Source organism: Micromys minutus, assembly GCF_963924665.1.
Source record: "Micromys minutus genome assembly, chromosome: 20".
NCBI lineage: Eukaryota > Metazoa > Chordata > Mammalia > Rodentia > Muridae > Micromys > Micromys minutus.
In genome coordinates, this window is record NC_137955.1 from 9,352,849 (window position 1) to 9,371,012 (window position 18,164).

The following is an 18,164-nucleotide window of genomic DNA, read 5'->3' on the forward strand; positions in this document are numbered from 1 at the left end:
AGGGGATTGTTTTAAAAAGATGAGGGGGTGCTTATTAAGTGTTGTGTTCAGACATGTTCCCAACATACACAGGTCATAAAAAAGTCTCCATGTTGACAGTCACGTGAAAATAGAGCATGTGTGATGATAAGAGGATCCAGTCAGAGACGAGACCGTCCAGTGAGAATCCTGGCCGTCTTCTGTTTCTGCAGATCGGTCAGAGCCGAGATGGCCATTAGAGGTCATGTCAGCCCGGATCTGACACAGCACTGAGATGGTATCAGGTGCATGGGAGAGCTGGCGTACTTCAGGAACTGGCCCAGGGCCTAGGTTTGAAAGGATCACTAAATGACCTCAGGGTCAATACCGTTTCCCAGAAACTTGTTCCTTTGTTGTAGTTAGCCCATGGAGTAGTCAGTGAAACAAAAGGTGTGTGTGTGTGTGTGTGTGTGTGTGTGTGTGTGTGTGTGTGTGTGTGTGTGTGTGTGTGTGAGTGATGCACAATTGAGTGAGAGGGCACCTGAGGCAATCAGTCTGTCTTTCTGATGGAGGAGGCTCCCGGGTAGTCAGAGTGGTAGCATCACTGGCTGCTGAGCCACTTTGCTAACCTGCCATCTTCTCAAACTATGGTGCGAGCATCTCAAGGAGATAAGGTTGGATCATACATATCCATAGCATCATTTTTCTAACGCTGTCATAAAAGAGGAGAAGCATCTTAAGTATGAGAGAAAATCTGTTCTACATATGGACTGGACTCCAGTGTTCAAATTCAATATTCTGTCCCTAAAGCACAATTTAACTCAGAAAGCCATCTCCTTTAGGAGTGTGCTTTGAGACTAGGTCTTCCTATACACATAAACCAGGCTGGCCTCAAAGTCCGAGTTCTGCTTCTACCTCCTTAGAGAACTGAAATTTCAGGACACGCTATCACGCCTTGCTAGAACACCACCTTTAATTAGAAACAGCCAGAAAAGCACCAATTGGCATAACGAAGAGAGTGGAGTCAGTACTTGGAAATCAATAAATCTATTGGTAAGTACTTAGCGAAGACACTCACCTCTTTTTGAAAAAGTACCAAAGGTAGAAAGTTGCATTAGGATATAAAGATAGAAGCAAACAGTTCCCTTTAAAAAGTACACAGTTGCCATCTCCGTGGTAGGATTTGAACATTAAACACCCTGCAGCTACTCTGAGTATACAGCGATTAATTTGATCACAAAGTCATAGGAAACTGTATGAACAGTGGAATGAACAAAGAGCTGACCAAGACTGCTTTTATAATAAACCACACTGCCCAAGTGTGTCTGTCACTAGAGGACTCAAGACATGCACGCTACTGCATTCACACTGGCACTGTGAGCGAACAGTGCAAGACTCATGGAATTAGTTTTTCTTGATTTTCAAAAAAAGCCCGAAATCATACAAGAAAGCTACCATTTCGAAAACAAATTTTTAAAAAGGAGATTTACAGGTGTCTGGAGGCAGGTGAGAACCCGTGGTCAAATGCCTGTGGAGTACACTCAGCCCCACCCTCCACCACGTCCTTAGTCTGACAGCTGACAGTAGGTCCTCCCAGGAAGGTATTTCTCATTTCATCTTGTAAAGCCATGCCTGTCTCCCGCCCTCCTGACACTGTCACACTGGAGTGCGTGTGTAAATGGCCCTTCTCCAGTGGCTAGTTAAGCAGGAGGGCTGGTGGCACACACCACCCAGGTTCTCTGCTCTCAAGCACTTCTAACAGACAAGCTCTGAAGCTCAGATTCCAGGCTAGCCTGCGCTGCTCCTCAGTTCCCTTCAGCACTGCCTTTTCACTCGGAGACTCTGAAAGAACACTGTGCGAACACGTTCCTATAAGCAATCATAGTTTATTTTATTAGGGACACAATTTCAGCATATTAATGGACTAAAAGACTTTTTAAGATAATCTTTGGGAGCTGTTAGCCTTCAAAACAAGATAAATGCATCGAATATATAATTACTGCCGATACCTTAGGTTAAAATTCAGAGAACAAAGTTAATTTAATGGGTTATTTGAACTAAGAAAAAGTAAAGAACTATATCTTATCTGTCCACTGAAACATTTAATAAGCCCTAAATTAGTGGTGCTCAGCCTTCCCACTGTGTGACCTTTCACCCAGTCCCTTGTGTTGCGGTGACCCTACGATCTCACTGCTACTTCATAACTGTAACTTTGCTACTGTTATGAAGTGTAAATATCTAACGTGATCCTAAAGGGGTTGCAACCTCCATGTTGAAAACCACTGCCCTAAATGCTCTTGAGAAATCTCTGGGATGCCAGTAGGGTGGTGTGAATTTTCACAAGGCAGAGGGGGTTGAGTAAGATGCCTTCTAGAGAAGCTCTTGCATATGCATGTCCTTTCGCGTGCAGCACGGGTGTTTGCACTCCTGCTATTTAACAGGAGGGCCCCTTCCAAGTGATGGCCACTTTACTACAGCAGAGCCTGCCACGGACAGCACCATAAGGACTTTGACTGGATCTGTTTGCCTGACATCAAAACCACACACGGCACATATCAGGAGGCTTGTAAAAGAATGCTCATAGCAGCTCTACCGTAAACAAGGCCCATCAGCAGTGGAAATGGGAAAAACAAAAAACAACCCAAAACAATGGCATTGCTACACCCAGAGTGCACACACATATGCTATTTACATACAATCATTGACACATAAATAACCACTGTGAACTACTGACATTGCATGCTATTTTATACCTCATCGTAATAGTATAAAATCTTACAGATTCACTGAGAAAAATATACCCAATCTTACTTATAAAATATTGAAAATCTAATAGGGTTGATATAAAAATATAAACTGTATAAATATTTTTGTTGAAGCAGTATTTATTATACATATCAGAAATGACATTAGTTTTGCTTTTTATTTTTTAAATTGTGTCTATTAGAATATTTATATTTATATGTATATGTGGATCACACTATATTTCCCTAAATTAGACAGGTAGACACCCAATACATGATTAACAAATTACAGGCAAATAAAAGGTGGGTAAATTCTACTATTAAGACTTTAAGTAAGATATATCAAAATCATACTGTATGATATACAGAGTTTAAGAAAAGATCAAGACAAAAATGCCATCACTACCCAGGAAATGATTACACACAAGTCAAGGTGAGCCTGTGGGAGTGGGGCGTGGAGAGTTCAAAGTGCTCAGAGTCACCTCCTACTTGCTCTGGGTACTTGCTAACAGCATTCAGACTTCATATACAGAGTACCATCTCATAGTTAACAAACGGCAAAGCGTGGCTTTCCATAAACATTTCTACCTGTGCTATGAACTAATGTCTTTGAAGAAACTCACAAAACTAAAAGAGTAAGGTTGGATGACTGTCCTATACTTCAAAATAAGTAACTAAAAATAAATTTAATAATAACAGGTCCCTGTTCTGCTTAGCCAAGACTGTGATACTTTCTTTAATGTGTTTTTAATTACTTACAAAATTATTTCTAAGCATAGGCAACCTGCCTTGTGTATGCAGTGGCTACAAGTTAAAGCTAGAGGTGTTATTCATTGAGTGCTATGTACCGTGTGCACGCGCGTCTGACCTGTAACCTGAATGAAGTACACTAGGTAGGCTGAATAGCAAGTCCCAAGGACCCTTCAATTTACAGGTGTGCCTGGCCCTTTAAACATGGATCTGGGAGTACAATTCACGTCTACTTGATTGCAAGGTCAGAGCTTTCTGTAGATGAGCTATCTCCCCGGGCTAGCATTACTTACACTGTATTAGTATATTGTATGAGAAAATGGTGGTAGATGTATTTCTAAACTGTTTTATGTATTCTTGAGTTAATTTTTAAAAATTGTGGGTTTTTTTTTAACCTACATGTATCATAAACTGTAAGTTGTAATATTTTTCTAAAGTTTATTTTCTTTTATAAGGTACCATATAAAAAATTTTCTGCACTAGAAAGTAAATTTTAAAGTAAAAAAAAAAAATACATACATATTCATTTGGTGAAAAGCATAAATTAAATGACAAATGTTTTTTATCTAATATCTGAAATGTAACTAAACTGAAGTATAGTATGTATTTTTTAACAAATGGAATTTTTCTGAGAACAAAAACACTGTCAGATGTGCTGTGGCATATATGTAATTCCAAAGAGAGGGAGCAGAGGCAGGAGGCTGAGGAGGGACAATCTTGAGTTCAAGGCGAGCCTGAACCACACCTAAGGATACCCTACCTCCTAGCTCTCAGCCAAAGGGCTTGCCTTCCAGCATAAAATACTTCAAAAGAAATGCTGTAGGCTGTAAAGCTAAGCTAATCCTCTATCAAAGAGCATTACTGAGGACCCATTTCTCACACTGCATCTTACGCATAATTGGGTAGGTAAATGAAAAATAATCTAGAGAAAAATGACATCATCTGTCATACTCACCATGAACTTGGTTGATTTCTGAGTTCTGGGAGAGAATTTCATCTGCTAGCTTCTGAGCGGTTGGCAAGACTTCTGTGTGGTGCACCGTGATCAAATACTGAACGAACTTCTGTAGCTGGTCTCTGTTCATCTGGAAGAGAGTCTCTGAAATGGGTAGATGCAGTTTGACCTGGTCTGGCTTGCGGATGCGATATAAAGACAGAGCCACAACATGGGCACAATAAAATATGTCCTTGTTTCCACAGCTGCAGGTCACTGAGGTAATCTTGCAACGATCAAAGCTGATGGCCACGTTGCAAACGGTTTCTGGCTCCGATTGTATTGCAGGTTCTGTCACTGTGCCACTCAAGTGGAAACCTAGGTGACAAGAAAGGGAGAGGTCAGCTCTGCACTCAGACGAAGCAGCAAGTTCCCACTGGAAACAGATGGCTCTAGACAGTGCAACAAGGAGAAGCGTGTGGGACATTCAAGCCAATGATGGCCACAGATGCCTCTAACAGGGAGACAAGTGACAATCACAGCACCTGGAGCTCGGTCCATCGGACCGCAGTACACCGCGCACAAGTGCACCTTGGCCACACCTAAGCAAGCCGTTCCTTCACAGCATCGCTGTGTGGGATACGTGACCAGGATCTAGTTCTTGTCTTTCCTCTTGTATGTTTAAAATGTCAAGTATAAGTCACCTGGCTTATTTATCATTTTTATCAGCCACACTGACCCCCTTCACATTCATTCTAGTCTGCCAACAAAGCAACCAATAAAACAGCAAAGGTAGCAGAGGTCCGTCCCTTTAACTAACTTTGACCAGAGAAACTTTTCAGTGTTTTTCTATAATACATGTGACTGTAAATATGTGTGTATTCATATGTATATGATATTGCCCCTAAATTGCAGTATCTATCAACAGCAGCTATAGGGAGATTTATTCATGCATATCACAGTATGAGTAACTCCTATAATTACGTTTTTAACCTTGCACAGAGGAAAGCTTAGATACAAGGTTATATAACCCGCTCCACAGTGTGGTATCACCCGTAAGAATAGGGCATTGAAGGCAATGCACCTCCAACTCAGAACCAGACAGGAATCTTCTCCAAGTTCCATCATCAATGACCAGCTGTACTCTACTTACAACGACCTGGAAGTATAGTGTTTGCCCCACTGAAGAAGCTGAGATTCTAGCTAAGGTAAACACTTCCTACGACCACTGAGTACCAATCAGTTGGGGCCTACTTAGCCAGTGAACAAACCTCTACTTCTTCCCTAAGTGCATGGACAGGCTACCTGGAAGTTCGGGGATGCTGGGTAAAGGCAAAAGATAAGCATCCACTCATCAAGCCACCCATGCCCAAAGCCACCTTTATGGGTGAGGGACAAACCTGAAGGAAAAAACATCCCGTTGGGAACATCAAGGACTCGATTTCCCTCTTGATTTCAAAAGCCTACCAGAAACCTGGATGCTAAATCAGGAGGCCCTCGGTGTTCTCCTGGCCCTCTGCTATTTCTGCTGTCACAAAGAGTCCATCAAGAGGGTGACTGGCAGACACTGGCAAGGATTCACACATATGACATTGGGACCCCTCTTACTGCCTCTGAGTTACCCCAAAGAACAGAAACCTCACAGAGAAAGGCAACTTTATCTTGACAAGATAAATGTGTTGTAACAAAATTTTAACCAAATTAATCAATTTAAAAAAGGGTATTTCATAAACACAAATTATTGTTTCACAATAGGGAAATTTGAAAATTGTCATATAATAGGTATTTGGGTCTTCCTCCCCATACACACAAATATAATCTATTAAAAATAGACATTCTAGGGGCTGAAGAGATGGCTCAGCAGGTTAGTGGCTGCTCTTAGAGGCCCTGAGTTCAATTCTCAGCAACCACATGGTGACTCACAACCATCTAAAATGGAATTCGAAGCCTTCTTCTGGTGTCTGAAGACAGGGACAGTGCAATCATATCTATAAAATACATAATTAAAAAAAAACATTCTAGTTTCCTTTATCCCTCTGATAAAAAGTTTTCTGTGGAAAGACAGCAGTACTAAATAAAGGGTAGATATGTAATAGTCTTCCATTCTTCCTACTAAAAATGTTAATACACAAAGTAAATACCTAAAAAATGTCAAAAAGTGAAAAATACGGGAGATCCTGCCTTAGCCAGTACATACCAGATGTACTATATGTAATAATAAAAATGCATAGGACAGACAAAGATAAGACAAAATGGCTGACTCAGAAGGCGGCTCCAACTGTATTCTAGACACTTAGAAAAAATTGTTTCCACTTCACATATTTGTGTGTACAGACACTGACACCGCAGCACGCAGAGCTGTAAACTGACATTTATAAAACGAACATCTTCCCACTTACCACAGTCACCTTTCTCCTTGCCCACTACCCAAGAGACTTTGTTCCTCCATAAACATGATATTGGAGAATTCTGAACACAGACAGAACCCATAACTGAGGATTCGAGAGAACAAGACTAGCCAGTCCTCAACAGTTTACCATACGGGCTGAAGGAGAGCACATTCCTAGCTTGTTACTGGCCCTGACTGTGATCATTCTTCAGCAACATGTGTGGAGTGCACGTGTGCGCGTGCGCACACACACACACACACACACACACACACACACACACACACATACACACACACACACACACACACACACACAATCTCTCTCTCATGCACGCACACCTTACATGCAATCTACATCATAATCAAAAGTCAACAACGTGATAATTGGATAGGTATTCTAAACAACACTAATTACCATTAAAGAAAAACGGTCCTTCAGAAAACTGATGGAGCCCTCAAACAGCAGTGTAAAAATGCTCCTTTCCATGCAAGCTCCACACTACAAGTCACACACGGGTAGACAGATAAAGACATAATAGTACCATTAATGCTGAAGGGGGCCACGGAGTTCCTGACTCTACAACGAGCACTGATTATTCTTCTATTCAGGTGTTTAAATCAAACTTTAAAATATTTTGACTCCCAAAGAAACTTAACCCAAAAGATTACAAACACAAGATATGTCACAAAACTTCATTAATCTGAGCTCCTCAAAGATTAATTAAGGAAGTCATCTTTCAAGTGGCCAAATCCCTTTAAAAATTCCAGCTTCCTCTGATAGAAGAATTTCTAAATGGTAACAAGCAGTCAACTGCTGTCTGTGCCTTATGTCCTGCCACCCTGTCCAGTGACAGGGAACAGAGACTCCACGTGAGTCTGCCATGGCTTCCTCCCTCTTTCCCTTGACTCTTCATGCCCTCTCTGTCAGCACGACTGTCAGGTCAGCAGGACCTCTCCAAACTGATGTTGCAGCAGGTACTCATCACACAGAGGCTGATCTAGTTTGGGGCCATTTTCCCTTTGCCCTCAGCTGAGGGTTATGAGGTGCACAGCTTTACCTTAAACACTGGAAGATCGCACATTCATATGGGAAGGACAGCTGTGGACAAGTTTCTAAGAGCTTGAGGTATGAAGTCAGTGAGAAGAACCCCACTACACTGTATATCTCTCAATGGTGCTTTGACCTCTTCAACCTGAGCAACTTTGGAATTCCACTAACATCTGTGTGTCCTAAAATCATGCCAGTGCACACAGCAGAGGAGCTAGGAGACGATGTGTCCTTCCACCACAGCCAGGGGCTGGGAAGACATCCCACCTCGCTTGCGTCCCTCCTTCTCTCCACCCTGGCACGTGCCTTTAATTCCAACACTCCACTCCAGAGGCATAGGCAGGCAGTTATTTGTAAATTCAGGGTCATCTGGGTGTGCACGGTGAGATCCAGGCCACACTGAGACCCTGTCTCAAAAACAAAGTTGGCCCCTGGTAAGATGGTGGGCAACAAACTCGCTAATCTGTGTAAGCAGAAGCCAGGGTGAATGCAAACACTGTTCACAGGGGCAGAGGAAGGACTTCTGAAAGTCACAGAGGTGGTGATAAAACAGCTCGGAAGCACCGAGGAGACTGAAGACATACTGAACCCCAGTCATCGGAGCTGAGCAGAGAACCAATTCGATGCCTCTGCAGCAGGCAGCAGGCAAACAGAAACCTTATTTGAAAGGCAAACCAGCCAGCAGAACAGAAAAGAGACTGGCTGGCCTAGCATAAGATCACACCAGCCTCACTGCACCTGGGTTTTCGGTCAGTGACTCCTCCAGCACTATCAGAATCCCATTTTGTTATTATATAGGACTCAGAGGGCAGAGGGCACTATTCCGAGAACAACTTACTGTTTATACCTGAGCTACCATGAAGACCCGATGATAGGGATCACATCCTGGGGTCTGATTTTAATCTTCCATAGCCCCAGAGTGAGGCACAGATAGTCAGCCCTGTGATATAGTCATGGAGAGCAAGAGGTCTGCACTCTTGACAAGTCAAAAATGCAGGCATCAGAGGCATGCTTCAGAGTGCACAGGGACTGACAGGCACACCCTCAGTGACAGGGAGCCAAGCTTATCAGCTGAGAGTAACTCTGGAGAGCCTGCAGCCTGGAGTAAGTGGGTATACCAACCTCTGGAGGCATTTATTTATTTTTGATTCTTTAGGATCTCAGAACTGAATTTTGTAGACTACCTGGCACCCACAGTTGCATCACCCTGTGTGTGTGTGGGGGGGGGGGAGTGGGTCTTTGTCCCTATACAACTCAGAGCTGCCATTGCTTCCCATGTTCATAAAGCACTCGGGAAGCACCCCAGTCACCCTAGGGCGGAGATCTTCAGAGACAAATTTTAGGAGTAAGAAGTCTTTACTAAACAGGAAAAGAAACAAGAGCAACACCAAGAGACTGGACAAGCGGACTGAAGATCGGGAGAGAACAAGGCCGACAACGCTGTAATACCTACAGGTGCTGCAGCAATAACACAAAGGGAAACTGGCATGGCCACATGCTGAGTCCACACTCAAGGCCCAGTGGACCAGCAAGGAGCCTAACAGGCAAAGGAAGCGGGTAACGGCGGACAGCTCAGCTCGGGCAGCCGGCAGGTGTGTCCCACACTCTCTCTGCACTGGGTAAGGCAGGGAAAGCTAAGAGCTGCTCAGGCCCAGATTCCCCTCCACGAGGCACACACCTAGTAAAAGACCCCATTCACACCACACACCTTATGCCACACCTATGGCCTCACAGCGCATACACGGAAAAGAAGCTACCCCAAGCTACTTCCTCTGTTTTCTTACTGCACCTTTATTTTCACTACGCTGTATATTAAACATATAGCGTTGTAGGCGACTCTGTTCATGGATTTATTCCCCACTTTTCATCTGTGTGTTTTCCAGCACTGCGATCTTTCCCCTTCTTCCCCAGTCCTTCTCTTTTGCCCACTTTGTTTCCCTTGGTATTCTTTCTAAAAGTATTTTTACTTCAGCTGAAGAGACCACAACACTTGACTTCAAGTCACACCACTGAGCCAACTGACAGACACTGTATAGTGCTGGAAAAGAGACAGACAAAGGAAAGAGAAGATCTAGAAAAAGGCCCGCAGCCATCTGATTTGGAGTAAGTGTCAAAAATATACATCAGGAAAAAGGAGCCTCTCTAACGGCACTTGGCAAACTAGACATGTAAAAGAATGCAATGACTTCCATGTCTCCCACTCTGCGCATGCGCCCATGCACACACCAGCAGCACCCGCGGCACCCGCAGCACGTGGAGCGAAGCCTGTCATGGGGAGTGGGTGAAGTCCCACGTGAATGTGCATTACTGGCCTGACCACCATCCCATCTAGGACCTCTGCCTCCTAAGCACAGGAACGGCAGGGCAGGGCAAGGCCTTTCTCCCATCCAGTTACAAAAGACTGACCTCTGCCTACACCGGTAACAGAAATGACAACCAACCACTGTCTCCTCTTCCAGAGTACAACTGGAAACTTCCCTGCAGAGACTGCCTACTGATATCACTTTACCTAAGCCGCAACCTAACTCCATGTTCATAAACACACCACCTTCTTCAGCCATGCACAACAAACTCGCCTCCACATGCAGCAGTATCTGGGCTGCTGGTGCATTTCCATCAGAGCTCACGGCCCAGCCAGTGTCTGACCGGCTGCCTCTCTTCACACACACCCCACTGGGTCAAGTCCGACAGCAGAGGAATCAAGATGGACCTTAATTGTTATACCTAAAAACGTTCAGTGTTAGAAGAAAACACTTCAAAATAGGCATGGACAAGAAATAACCCCAGGGACAAAAACAAAGGGCCCCCAAACTAAATGGCCCCAGTCAGAACTGCTGTCATCAAGAGAACACATGACACAAGTAAGCTGGCCAAGACGTTGGCACACAGCTGGAACTGCACCGTGGTGCGGCCACTACAGAAGGCAGTGCGGAGACTCCTCAAAAGACAAAGGTGGTGCCATATGACTCACCTACACCACTCCTGGGGCCATTCCCAAAGTCAGCGCAGCACAACAGACTCCTGCTTATTTCTGTGACATTCACAATAGAAACAAGAAGCAGACAGACCTCAAGGCCATCAATAGGTAAATGGCTACAGAAAAGGTGGCTTATATACAGAATAGAATTTTATTTGGCCATTTTAAGAAAATGAAACCAGCCTGGCAGTGGTGGCATTTGCCTTTAAACCCAACACTCAGGAAGCAGACATGGGTGGATCTCTGAGGCCAGCCTGGTCTACAGAGCGGGTTCTGGGACAGCCAGGGAACGTGGGAGAAGGGACAGGAACAGAAGAGATTCCATTTGAGAGTACAAGGGAGACATGTATGGAAGGCAGATGAAGGCCAGCAAGAGGAGGGTAGGGGGATGACTGTGGGCTACACGGCTAGGAACCAAGCATGATATTGACATGCATGTATATCATGCATGAAAAAATTAAAAACCTTAAAAAGGCCTGTCTACTCCATTGGGAAGTTAATCCCGGGGAGCAGCATTCACTGAGCAAACGGTTTTCTTATCACAGTGTCACGTCAGTCTCCACGGTTTAACCCCAGAACAGATGGAAAACCGTGTAAGGCGCTGTAACGTGACGCAGACCTTGGAATAGAGACTTTGGCCGCACGTGTGTTTGCTTCTTAGATGCTGTGTGCCTTGGATGCATTATTCAGACTTTTGGAGTCTCACTTTATTTGTGCAAGTACGTGGCTAGAAGCATGTTGCAAGGTTGTTTGGGGGATTAAAACGAAGTAACATGTGCAAAGCACCTGGCACATAGTAAAAGTGCTCATTAAATTTTATTTCCCTTTCCTTCCCTTCCCAGCTGGAGAAACAAGAGGGGCGGGGACACTTTCCCTTCATCCAGAACACTTTCTTTTTCTAAGCTACTGGAATTTGGGGGGAGGAGGCTGCTCTCCTGGGGTAGCTTGGTAAATAAAGAACGATCACAAAGGTTTTTTGAGGCAAGTGGCTAGGAAAACACTAGAAGAACCATTCTGATCTGAGAACAAACCTGTAAAACTTAAGACATATCTCTTCCCAGCTCTTCTCCTGTTTTCCTGTTTAGCCCCGTGTCAACTTCATATGCAGAAATTAAAAAAAAAAAAAAAAAAAAACTATGTACAGCATTTTAAAAACTGTAAATCTGTAAATGTTGTAATACAGTGATTCTTAAAACGTGGTATTAACTTCCGCCTCACCTCCCCCAATCCTCAAGTGCCCTTCAGAGCAACCAGGATACTGGAATCTTTCATAAGCATACCTAGACGCTCCTGACCTTTCACACTGCCTCTCCTGAATGCATATTTGGTTTCGAGAGGCTGACATGATGCGGACTACTCACTGTAACGGAGACAGACAGACACAAGCGCTGGGCTTTCCTAAGGACAAACACTGAAGAGACTTGTGTGTCAAAAATGCCACTTATTTCAGCAAAATATTGTTAGTGAGAGTTATAGAAGTTTTTGTAAACAAAGATTTATTTCCATTAATATATACTTAGTACTATTACTGAATAAATGTGTTGCAATTACTTATAGGTTTATAGGGGTGGCACCAGTCACAGTGGGCAGGACCCTTCCACATTAATCATTAACCATGAAAATGCTCCACAGGGTTGCCTATAGCCAATCTTAGAGAAGCTTTTTCTCAATTGAAGTTCCTTCTTCTCAGATGACCTTTCCTTCTAACAAGCTGGCAAAGCAAATAAGCAAATAAAACCCAAACCAAAACGAAACAAACAAAAACCCAAACCAACCACCAGAACACAATATAGGTGCTAATAAACCCCCATAAACAAAAGCACTAAGGAATCTTCCCTAAGAGACCCAACAGCTCTAGAACTGTGATTTTAATGCTCTGAAGAAACAGTTCAACTGTACTTTGCACAATTATTATTCGCATTTGGATTTTTTTTTTCAAGATTTATTTCCATTGATGAGTATGTGTCTGCTTGAGTGTGCACCTATGTGTTAGCTCACGGAGCACAGACGCTGAAGTTGCAGGGGGTTGTGAACTACCAGACATAGTTGCCACAGGAGCTGAGTTCAAGTCTGTGGAAGAGCAACAAGTTCTCTTACTGAGCCATAGCCCTTGTACTTGGATCTTAAAGTGACAGACCAACAGTGTACTCAGCAGAAAAACAGAGAAGGAGCAAATTTTTCACACACGAACACAGTAAAGTTATCTATAGTAAGTCCTTAAAAGAAAACTTTATTCTTCACTGATTTTTTTTTTTTTTTTTGAAAACAGTTCTGTGTGTAAGTATTAAGTTGTGTTTTATAAGGGACAGAACTGTAATGTCATGAAAAGCCTGCTGTTTTAGAGCACACACACCAGTAAGCTTAAAGGCTGGCCCTTCTGAGCATCTGAGTCTACATTCTCAGCTAACAGTTATGAACTCGAGCATTAGAAAATTTCTAAGCTAGAATAGACTGGCAGACATGAAATCAACACACAGGCCTGAAAGCATTCCTTTCATGGCACATTCTTTTCTGAAAAAATGAGTCCATGCATGAAGTACTCAAGTAGCATATTCTTTGTTAGAGAACTGAACAGAAGCCGTGGTGTAGTGCTTACACAAATACATCTTTCACCCTTTTCCTAAATCAAAAGAACCCCCGGGGAAATTAAAGGCAGGAAGCAAGGCACTGCAATGTTATAGCTGAAAGGGTGGCCAGGATTGGGAGAGGGTTTTCTTAAAAGCTAGGTCTAAGCTCACAAGTGTTGGTGTGAAACTCATTAACAGCGCATCTATTCCATACCAAGCACACTAGTCTGGCTAAATGTGTCAGAACCAGTATTGATTCGTAAGTGGTAAAGTAGATGAGGTAATCCTTCCCCCCCCCAATCTAACAATACACCTTTCCCATTCAAAACCACTGCACATAGTCCAATAACCCACACTGCAACATTCAGACTGAAAACAAAGTATTTTAATTCAAATCATGCACAGTCTTCAGATCAGCAAACAGATACTACGGGGCCCAAGATGAAGACAGTAAATGCAATTTTAAAGCCAACTTATCTAAAATATCATATTCCTTCTTTAACCACATAATTTTCTCAAAGGGAAATCCCAAATTAAAGAGACTGCATCCTGTGAGCTGGCTAATTAAATCCTCTAGCCCTAATTTCTAATACTAAGCTTAAACAGCTTACAGAAAGACATTAGGAGACCTTGCTGGTAACTGCTAATGAAGCACTTTCCATCTTTTTGAAAAATTATTTTTTAAAGGGAAAGCTTTATTTTACATCCAACTTAAGAATGGCTGTTTCAAACAGGCTCACTTGTACACTTCATTAATATTTGAGAGAGACAATGGCAAATTAATGCAAAGGCCAGACTGTGAAGCACAGCACATCATAGAGACCACATAAAAATTTACGGAGCATGCCCTGGACTGCCCTAACCAGGGGTTCCCAGCAGCATTCTGTGCATTATTGGGTTTGTTTCCTCCTCACTGATGTAAATTCTTAGATTTCATACAAAGATCCAATTAATCAGAATTACCTATGTGGTAGCCAGGACTGAAATTAAGTTACTTAAAACTTTCTTCAGAGAAGAAACACACCAACCTGGCTATCTCTAGAGGCACTAAAAAGAGGCAGGAGTTTAAGCAGAGCAGTTCAAAGACAAGACAAAACTAAAACCACATCAGCCCATGTTAGGCTAGCCCTGAAGCACAGAAGCGACCCCTTATCCAGTACTTTTGCAGGGGTGCATTTGAAGGGTGTCAATCACTGTTCAGCCAAAGAGCTGGGCAGCCAGGAGGGAGGTGGCTCATAAACAAATGGTCCTCGGGCTTCCTACTCTGCAAGGTGCTTAGCAATCAATGTAAATGTAATCTTTGCTCTGAGGCAAACTTTCCCAGTTCTAGCACCAAGCCCTTCATTACCCCAGCCTCTAGGCCTTACTCAGGCCTCTCTCCTGGGTCTCCAGCTTCTGAAGTGCAGATGAAGTTTATTAGTGCCATTGTTGCCCAAACAACAAATCTCAGCACATCTTTTCTCCCAGGACCCAGAGCTAACCAAGGAGGTCACAGAAGACCCTAACCAGTTTGTTTCCTGCTTTGATTGCAGCCCTCAGAAATGCTTGACTATTTCCTCCAGTGCCAGTGGTAGAGGGGAAACCCTGAAGACAGTTCTGTTTAGCAAGCCAAGAGGTAAGGGAGGTCATTTGGTCTCAAAGCAAGAAGAGAGGGTGCAAGCCAAATTCCATTTCCCAAAGTTCTGGCCTAACTTCAACCTCAGCACTCGCCTCTATGGTTTGGATCTAACCCAGGTTCTAACCCTATTTATCAGTTTCATGATCAGAATAAAATGCAAGAGTATGATTCCTTTTTAGATGGGCTATTGGAAGGAAAAATGGAGGTGCTCTCTGAGAGCCGGTGGGTCAGCGATTCTCAACCGGTGGGTGGAGACCCCTTTGGGGATCAAATGACCCTTTCACAGGGGTCGAATATCCGACATTCTGCATTTGCTTTCCAATTCTTAGCAGTGGCAAAATTAGTTAAGAACTAACAACAAAAATGATTTCATGGTGGGGGGGTCACCAGTACATGAGAAATGGGTTGTAGCATTAGGAAGGCTGAGAACCACTGCTTTAGATGGACCACTGCAGGCCCCTTAGGGATTCAAAGAGGAGTTTCTGTAAGCCTGCACAAATACAGCACCAATGATGTTCAAAGCAGAGAGCAGACCAACAGATGCAGATCCTTTATGCGTAAAAATTACCAAGGGTTAGCATTAGCTCTCTTGGAAGTATGTCACGGGTTTCATTTCTATGTCCAAGGATCATATACAGCTCTTAGAACAGGCAAGGCCTCTAAGTACCACATGAAAAGAACTTACTGGTGTCTTCAAGCAATGCCTGCCTCACATCACGTAAGTTACCAAAAACTACATGTATTGGCCTCCAGCCCAGGATACTTTAAATTAACTGAAGACTATTTCAAGATTCCAACCCTTTCTTACACTCCAAATTAAACTAGAAGCTTGGACACAGCAAAGGTCTGTGGCAGCCACATCACAGAGGACCTCCTCAGAGAAGGCACTAGTTAGAAGAGTCTGCAAAACCAAAGAACCGAAGAACATTCTTGGCACATAAAATACAGCCTGGTGGTCCTCAACTGGAGTGCATGTGAATCACATGGAAACCAGTGATAACACAGGTGGCCAGGCCAGCACATCTTGAGTCTCTGATCCACACCCAATGATGCTCATTGCTGCTGAGTTGGGAACCCGAACCACTGACCCAAATGATTCTAATGACAGCCCGAAGAAGGCTCTTCTTTTCAAAATACTGGAGTAAACATAGCAAGCGGGCTAAAGGAAGAATACACAATTCTTTACACAAAGAATTCCTATGGGGACTGGGCGAGTGGCTCGCTGGTAAAGCGCAGGGCTAGCAAGCACAAAGCCAGAGGGGAAACTCCAGCATCAAATACATATTTTAAAATATACACAGTTTGTGCTTTATTGTGCAACCCAAATGCTCCCACTCTGTCAGGTGTGGGATAGTGAGGGGGAGGGGGTGGGGAATAGTACTTACTTTCTAATGACACATGTCATCAGTACAACCAAATACATATTGCCTTGCCATCTTAAATAAGACATTCATTAAATATAAATCAAAATATAAAAAATTAAACTGTTGTTAATCAGAATCTGTATTTTTTACAAAGAGATTGTTTTACAATGCCCATGGGATGCCCCTTAATTGGAGGGGTTTTCTATATTAGAAACAATTCAATTAATGAAAAATACCAGCAACTCCTGGTAACACATTTTTTGCCTGAGGCAAAGTCTGCACCACATGAGAAAGGCAGAATTGAGGCTGTGCTATGGTGCTGTCCAGCAGAGCTGCATCTGAAAAAATGAGCCTAAAACACTTGCCAGCAACTCTTGGAGCTCCGGCACCTCACCTCAGGAACCTTAGGAAAGTTGCTTGGCCTTTATCGTTCTCCTTTGCAAAGAAAGCTGATGGCAGCATGTGCCTGCTGTAAGGATGACATGGGAGCTGATGTGTATGTAAGGCACACAAGTCCTCTTGTGCAATGCCTGCTTCTATCATTACTGGAAAGCAATGCCACATGCTCCGAGAACCTAGGCATGTGCACTAAAACCCCACCCAGCCTATACCAGCGAGCACACTTGCTTCTAGAAATGCTGTGCTCCCAAGAACACAATTCTGCTACACAAGCAGACCAGGACCAGCTATTGCAGTGACTCAAAACTCAGCATACTCCTAACTCCAATGAACAGAGCCATCCTTTTCCCCCATTTTGCATTTTTATAGCACATTCTTACAAAGTGATCTGTCCCAAACAAGGGGAAAGGAAGACTTAAGACTTGATTGACTCCAAATAACTTTCAATTTCAGTAAAATGCTACTTTTTTATTTGAATATATTTCTAGTAAAACAAAGTGCCCTTTTACCCCTCATGTTGGAACTTTCATGAAGAATGGAATTATATTTTGCAGTTCAAATCTGTCCCAAATCTGAGTCATAGACTAATAAAAAATTAGATGCTCCAGTTAAGATACTCACAGTGGCCACAGCAGCCATAGCGCTTCAGTGCAGACCAGCAGAGCTGCATTTTAGAAGAATAAGCATCTAAACTCAGCCAGCAGCTTTGTGTTGCCAGTAATTTGTATCCAGACAAATCAGAGTCCCTCCTTATTTTGAAGTTTCAAAGAACACCAGTGTCTGCAAGACTCCAAGTTAGCGTTTGTCCCAGACTGTGGAGAACCAGCTGAGAAGCAAACCAGCTCTGCTCCGTGTATGTCTGCAGGACCACTACTAAGGTGGATACACTTATTCTCGGGTGTGGGATGTTTTTACACTAAGCACAGTGATAAAAGAGAAGCCGAAACAGATGCGTTCAGTATGTGGATAAAATCACCAAGGCATTCCAGCCTACAGTGTGACTGCTTTTTAGTTCCCTGTTTTAGCTGGTACGGAGCACCTTCTGCACACTTGTCAGTTACAGAAAAAAATGCTCTAACTATAATCATAAAAATGTGCAAGATATTCCTGCATGAGGAACTCGATGTACAAATGGTTCCTGGAACATGTTCTGGCAGCCTGACAATGGCAGCATATCCTGACGGTCATCATAAGCTTTGCCAACTGTCCCCCAAAGTTCTCCTTAACACTGAGCGAGGCTTGCCTTGCGGTTTGTTGGAGGGTCCACCAAAGATGGACTATAACGGACCAAAGGTGAAGGAAGCAAAGACCGGAGCGCCTAACTGTCATTTCTGCTGCTAACTTTAGCCCCAGGAATGGCTGGCTGATTTAACTGTTTCTTGCTCCCTCTTCTCACAATGCGAAACACACAATAAG

The 18,164-nt window shown here is 43.3% G+C and overlaps 1 protein-coding gene across 1 annotated transcript in view; it reads right to left on the reverse strand.

Moving 5' to 3' along the window:
* ZSWIM6 (zinc finger SWIM-type containing 6) overlaps positions 1-18,164 on the reverse strand; it is a gene marked incomplete at its 3' end in the record, with an annotated part of 144,580 nt that overhangs the window by 51,689 nt on the left and 74,727 nt on the right. The window contains exon 2 of the mRNA XM_080933557.1: positions 4,408-4,764. Coding sequence (XP_080789683.1) covers positions 4,408-4,764 — 357 coding nt within the window. The remainder of the gene's footprint in view (positions 1-4,407; positions 4,765-18,164) is intronic.